Consider the following 7,254-nt stretch of genomic DNA (forward strand, 5'->3'; position numbering starts at 1 on the left):
ATAGCAGGTCCCAGGTACCAGAATACTCTCTCTGATACTAGAATCCTTTACTTATTTACAAACTTCCAAGAACGCTTACTAACTTTGTCATCGGAGACTCCCTAGCTCCGAGGCCGCTCTCCCCAAGTTGCCTTCTCCCTTGTCTTTTGCAGGCCCTTTTCGGAGTACCTAAGTTGTCGGAGCCTGGTCCAAAGGTATGCGAAACAAGACGTTAACACATAGCATAAACATCAGTATGATCAGTCATGATTTTAAGTTTTCAGCATGGAATATTTTATGAAAAATATTATGATAAGTATGTTTACGTTATGAGGAGTTTCTTACTGAGTCATCAACTCATTATAGTTTTTTTTTTTTTTTTTTAAACTACCCCAGGTCAGGATAATTAGGACGATAGAGCTACAGAACGGGAGTTGGTTTAGGAAGGCGTGACAATGAACTAGATCATATACGAAGATTTTAAGTTATGATTTTTATGGTACGGGTTTTGAGAAATTTTAATAAATGCTTCCGCGCACTTTCTTTTACGATCTCAGTATTTTAATAAAGAATTATTTTATTCATAGAATCTTTGTACATGGTGCTTCCTTTAGAATAAGAGAAAATATTTTTAAGTCAAGGTTCAATAGTAGCACTCCGACTCCTAAGAATTTCTAAAAATGACTTTATTATTAATCGTGGGGAGCGGGGTGTTACAATTGATATCAAATCCAGGTCAAAAATTCTGTAGACTTTCCTTAAAAAAAAACTTTTTAGAAGCATAAAGGAATTTTGAAATATATATATATATATTTTTTTATTAGAAATGAATTTTGAAAGTTGAAAGTGAAAAAGAAAAATCTAGGCTAAAGTCTCCAAAATGCATGTCCTGTTTTGCATTAAGTATTTTTAACTTTAACTATTTTATTATTTTGATGAAAATTATGAATGAAAATGTTTGGGATACATGCATGTTAAAGTGAACCTACTACATAAAAGGGTTTTAGTGCATAAGGTGAAAAAATTTCTAAATATGAGGTTAGAAAACTTTGAATTTAAGATTGATGAAGCATCTTCTTCATGAGAAAATAGTCTTATACTTTGTGGAGTTTGATATGAGGAAATTAGGAATGAATTTAGTGGATTTTGGAGTTATGACATAGATCTATGTATGGTGTATGGTATTTCATGATGATTAATGGTACTCTTATGTTTTATAGGTAACACGATTTTATCATCAAGAACGAGGTGTAAGATTTAGGATCTGAGCTTTAGAGAGTTTTTGGGTATAATTTATTGAGTTTATTATTTTAGGTAGAGAATTTTAATATTGTTTCAAGTAGAAAGTTTTATTTATGTGGAGATCAGTAGTTATTATTGTATGTGAGGTTAAGATAATTGTTGGGTGAATTTATTATTAAGTTTTTAATCGATCCCATTGTTAAGGCATATACTTGTTTAGGTTTAAGCTGAATTTGAAGTGTATGATAGTTGACACGTAGCAGACAAACGTGTACGCTTAAAGGTTTAGTAAAGCATCGGACCAAAACATAACAGGGGAGGATTATAATTGTGAGAATATTAAGTTCAACTAAACTAAACTAGAGGAGTAAAAGAGACATAGAAAGAATGTAGGGTTAGAGGTCTAGCAAATTTTGGGGACATAATTTTTATAAGGGGGAGTTTGTAACAACCTGGCCCAATAATTCTATGGTCGAGATATTAATAATTTTTAATGGACCTAAATTATATTAATGGATCATATTGGATAAGCCTACGAGTGATAAATTATTAAGGTTGATTATGAGTTTTAATTAGACTCAATATCTAAATTAAATCCTATTTATTATTTATTGAACGAGTTAGGCTCCGTTTAGAATTTAAAGATCGGCCATTAGAAATTTATTTTAATTTAAAACCATCACTGATTGGAGTCTTCTACACAGTCTCAATCATTGTTAATCCTACATTGAATGAACTACTAGATCACTTTTTTTAAATTCAAATTCTCTTTTTGAATGATCGTGACCGAGTTCAACTCAAATTCGAACTCGTCAGCATCATATTCCAATAGGGATACAACTCTACAAGATTACAAGTCATCTTCATGTTAAAACTCTTTAACCAAATCCAATTCAAACTGGTTATCACCCTCTTTCAAATCTCTCTATAAATATCTTCATTCCGCATGTTATTTAAAAACAAAAAAAAAAAGACCATAAACCTCCCCGTCCAACATCATGATCGATTTTGTGTCGAAAATTTTCGGAAGCAATACTACAAGACAAGTAGCTCGATCATAAATTAGGATTAACATACATTAGCTAGTGATATATATGTTATTATTAAAGTCAATTCTTTCAAAGCCAGTGTTTACGTACCACGTATTCCATAATATTTGCAAGCACATCATTCATAATGTTTTCTTTCGCATATTATAATTATGTATGTATTATGCATCTCATGTTACATAAGGTATGTAAGTTATCTTAACTTCAAATGCAAGATAATATCCGATCAGTATAATCAGATGTTCATTCAGAAGCATGGTACCAATGTAGTTTTAGGGTAGGCGTGCAAGCCACAGACTCAAACGTAGTCCACCGTAATACACTTGAATACTGCACAATCAACTTCCTTTGATGCAGTAGGGGAAGTTAGTGCACAACTTTACATACAGGATTAAGTGTGCTGGTAAGCCAAATAAGTTAGATAAACTAGATAAGTCAAATAAATCATATCAGTCAGTTAATTTAGATAAATCAGTTATGCATAACATAAACATCAGTGTAATCAGTCATGATTTTAAGTTCTCAGCATGAAATATTTTATGAAAAATCTTATGTTAAGTATGTTTACGTTATGATGAGTTTCTTACTAAGTCAACGATTGATTTTAGTTTTTTTTATGTTTTTAAACTACCCAGGTCAGGATAATTATGACGATAAAGCTATAGGACGGGTCTTAGTCCATGGAGGTGTGATAGTGACCTAGATCATGTACAGAGATTTTAAGTTATGATTTTTATGGCACAGATTTTGAGAAATTTTAATAAATGTTTATGCTCACTCTCCTTAATGATCTCAATATTTTAATAAAAAATTATTTTATTTATAGAATCTTTGTATATGACGCTTCCTTTAGAAAATCTAGAAAATATTTTTAAGTCAAGGTTCAGTTAATCAGTTGTAGTACTCCGTCTCTCAAAAATTTCTAAAATTGACTTTATTATTAACCGTAGAGAGCGGGGTGTTACTAGTTTGCTCAAAGAATATATTGCAAGATATTGCTCAAAAAAATAAGTAAATAAAAAGCACGAATTATTATAAAATTGTCTTCAAGGAACATGATTATTTTCATTTTCATTTCGCTTGAAATTGTGGATATGATTCAATGCTCAACAAGAAGAATGAAATATATCGTGTGGTGTAAAATAGAGAGCATTTTATAATTCTATAACATAATTTATAAATTATAGGTGTACTTTTATATTTTCTGAAAGTGAGCATATGAGAATGAAAATTCTTCTTTTTTTTTCGTGATAAAAATTTGTTAGATATGTTTGATATTAGATTTTTGGAATGTTAGTTTAGTTTCTTGTCACAAAATTAAAGACCAATGAAATTGATGAAAATATACTTGAGTGATGAACTTTCTCAAAAAAGGATAAACAAATCATATTTTGATAGAAAGAGAAAGTGCATCCAAATTTTATGAGTTTTTAAAAATATTTATGTAACATGCTAGGGCCGAGAACTTCTTGTTTTTAACTTTTCCCACGTTATACATACACTTCTAAATGAACCATAGATAATAAATGGTATCAAACAAGGGATTCATTTTCAATTCTTAGAGGTTGTTTAAGGTTATGGTTGGTTGTAAAGTGATCTTAACTATCTTAAATTAGTTATTGATGAGATTTACTACTTTTTCAACTTTTCATACAAAAGTTAAATTTATCTCAATCTACTTCATACATTCAAACATATATCTTAATCTATTTATATTCAAATACATCTCAATGAGACCCATAAAAGCCTACTATGCACTGGTCATCTGATATCATTTCAGCATCCAAACGTAGTCAGTAATATGAGTCTTAATTTTTGGGAGGAATCATATTATTTATCTTTATTTTAATCATTATTTTTTATAATTTTTTGACACTAAATCAAATAATTATAGATAAATAATAAATAAATTTTTTAATCGCTTCATACCATCTAAAAATATATGGTAAATAGATGTTGATTAGTAGGGTGATAAACAACATTAGTCATCTAGAAATTATGTTTTCCAAAATCTAAGATTCGAACCCTTCATCTAATTTGTATGATGTGAATTTGTTACTTTCGATCCAGTTGTGTTCATCCTATCTCTGGTATTTTTTATTGTAAAATAAAATAATAAAATAATAATAATAACAATAACGAGGGACTGGTTGTAGGTGTAAAAGATGCGGAAAGCATTTACTGAGGCTAAATTCTAATACCAACGGACCGGCAAACGGCCATTTGTTTCTTGAGCTCCCAAAGCCTCCTTTTTCGCTTCCACCCACCTTACTTTTTCCCTCCTTTCTCTCTGCAACTTCCACCTTCTTTTTCCTGACCACTTGGACCTTTTGCCTCAACGTGGACGCAGAATATAGTCGGAGACAAAGCGAAAGCACTCTGAAGGAGAGGAGAAAGAAGAACGAAAATGTCCAACAAATCACCAATATTTCCGATGCCAGAGCCTCAGCATTTCAGCGACTATGGCTTCGACCCTCAAATTGACTACTTTCAGGTCTTTTTTTTTTTTGCTTAATATTTATGTTTGAAACTATTTATCTGATCTCTATTGAAGATTTTATACGATGAAAGTCTGAGCCATTTGTGTCATTCTCAAAAAAAACCAAAAAAAAAGGTATTAGAAGAAGCAAGGAAGCACAAGCGAGAGGCAACAGCAAGGTCGATTGACTTCATCCACTTCAAGCTCCAAAAACCCATTTCCAAGGACGAGTCCAAGAAGAGCCACAAGACCAAGAAGAAGCGGTGGTGGAGAAGCGCTCTCCTTTTCTTCAAATGGAAGTGGATCCCACAACACCATGGTCTTGGTCACGGTCGTGATGGCGACGAGGACGTTCATCGCCCTAGAGCTCGAGCCTTTAGGGCCTCCATATCTGGCCCCGTTTACATAACCGAGAGCAGAAGTGGGTCTACCACGCCTTACCGTTCTACCAGTGGTCGGTACTCCTCAGGTCCTCTCGCCGGAACGTTGACTCCGTCGAGGAAGGATGATCTGCACATACCTTATTTGAGCCTCAGGGAGCTTAATATGGAGCAACAGCAAAGGATCTCTACCTCCTCCATGCCCATATATCTGGTCACTTGAAAAAAACCAGTGCTGATGTCTACATTTTTTTCCGTTTGTTTTTCTGGGGAACCATATCTATACGATCTCTTTTCTTTTTATCCATTTTCTGTACTGTTCTCCAAGGTGGGTGTTGGGATAACTTTTTATTTTCGGGCTCGCCCCCATTTGTCTTTGCGAGCTGAAAAAGGTGTTTGATCCATTGGAGGAAGGGCTGGATCCTCCCATTTGTGTTTGCCGTTTTTAATTTCTGCAACTAATCAACTTGTGGTTTGACTATTTGCCACACTCACACTTCTTTCTCTTCTATTTTTTTATACTTATCTTCCGAATAACGACAGCCTACAGGGCAGGGAGCGTGGTTTGATCCCACTCTTGCCTTGTACTATCTTTGACTGCACTCTACCGTGAATCCTTATAAAATTTTGAGTTTTGATAGGAATAAAAAAGTTTACCTATTAATTTATGTATTAATATTATTATTTTCATATTTTAAATTTAAATTAATACCGTTTTTAATAAAATTTAATTTTTAACTAATTATATTAAAATGATATACGTATTAGTACGCTTACAAATAAATTTTTCTTAAAATTTTTGTTCCTTTTTATTTTTTTTAAATATTTTTTTAACATTCTTAATTATTAAAAAAAAATAAAAAATATATAATTTCATTAATTTTGTTCAGTTTTTAGGCACGATGTTTATCAGTCATTTAAAATCCGTGAATGAAGTTTTTTTTTTATTTAATATTTCAAGTTCCTTTTAGGTTGTTGGGCTTTGGCCCAATAGAGGTTAAGACCTTCTGGGTATTCGCCACGTGCGCTGGTCCCAAATTTTTAAGGAGATATAGTAGGCTCTATTGAAATGGTCAGAGAAGAATAAATCTACACAACTTCTTCGTATTCCAATTTCACATTTTTTTAATTTTTTATTTTTTATTTTTATCAAATATTTATTATATAAATAATGAATAAAAAATTTAAAATAATTTAAAAATAATAAACTCAAAAAAAATTTTAAAAAAATATTAAAAATTTAAAAAAATATAAAGTGTAGAGTATGATAGAGACTATATAACAAAACTCCAGAGAGAATCCTAACCATTGATATAGGAGGATAGCACTATGGATCTATTGGAGAAAGAGGCACATGGATTTAAGGGACTGTGAAAGCGGTTGGTATGGTAAAAAGGGAGGGTGGGCGATGGGGTCCAAACGGCGACGCATCTCGATGCGCAGAGGTGCAGCATGTCTCTCGGAAGTGCTAAAAGTTAGGATGGACAAAGTAGTGCAGAGGGCATGAAATGTTGGTTTCAGCGGCGCAAGGGTCCAAAATAAGGAGCGGCTGCGCCATGTGCTCGCTCTACTGCATTTGTCACAAATCGTTCGTGTCTGTAAAATGGTAAAATTGATGTGTAGGTATTAGTTCTTATTTGAATTGAGAGTGATATCAACTCATCTTATCTTATCTTATCTTATCTTATTATTATAATTTTTAAAAAATTTCACACTAAATATAATAAATAATTTAATTTTTTCAAATACCAAAATAATAATAATATTAAAAAATAATATTCTAACAATATTTTATTCAACTTATTTAAAACTATTTCATCTCATCTCATCTCATCTCATTTCAACTCACTATCCAAATGACACCTTAATCTACATATAATTTGTCATTTTTATTATTTTATTTAGATGTATAGACATACATAAAAATAATAAAAATAATAAATTACAAATTAATTAAGTGAAAGCGGATATCATACAGAGAAAATTTTGGGACTGGATGGGTGTGAAAAACACTTTCCCACCGGCCAATAACAAATAGACACGTAGGTAATCTATTCATCACTAAAATGCATCCGCATGTATGAGAAAAAGGCACATAGCACACTCTCCCTCTTACTCCCATCTT

At 32.0% G+C, this 7,254-nt stretch overlaps 1 protein-coding gene across 1 annotated transcript; it reads left to right on the plus strand.

The window, feature by feature from the left end:
* The first annotated feature begins 4,422 nt into the window (after nucleotides 1-4,422).
* Nucleotides 4,423-5,610, plus strand: LOC121243168. The gene is made up of 2 exons (XM_041141240.1): nucleotides 4,423-4,764; nucleotides 4,885-5,610. The coding sequence occupies exons 1-2, from the start codon at nucleotides 4,678-4,680 to the stop codon at nucleotides 5,350-5,352; spliced, it is 555 nt and encodes a 184-aa protein (XP_040997174.1). The 5' UTR covers nucleotides 4,423-4,677; the 3' UTR covers nucleotides 5,353-5,610.
* The last annotated feature ends 1,644 nt before the right edge of the window (nucleotides 5,611-7,254 follow it).

This window comes from Juglans microcarpa x Juglans regia, chromosome 1D (genome assembly GCF_004785595.1).
Source record: "Juglans microcarpa x Juglans regia isolate MS1-56 chromosome 1D, Jm3101_v1.0, whole genome shotgun sequence".
Taxonomy (NCBI): domain Eukaryota; kingdom Viridiplantae; phylum Streptophyta; class Magnoliopsida; order Fagales; family Juglandaceae; genus Juglans; species Juglans microcarpa x Juglans regia.

What these genes read in the sequence shown, in the direction of transcription:
- LOC121243168 (XM_041141240.1), top strand. Translation starts at nt 4,678, where the DNA reads ATGTCCAACAAATCACCAATATTTCCGATGCCAGAGCCTCAGCATTTC. An exon ending in CTCAAATTGACTACTTTCAG is followed by an intron (nt 4,765 to 4,884) that starts GTCTTTTTTTTT and finishes CCAAAAAAAAAG; the next exon opens with GTATTAGAAGAAGCAAGGAA.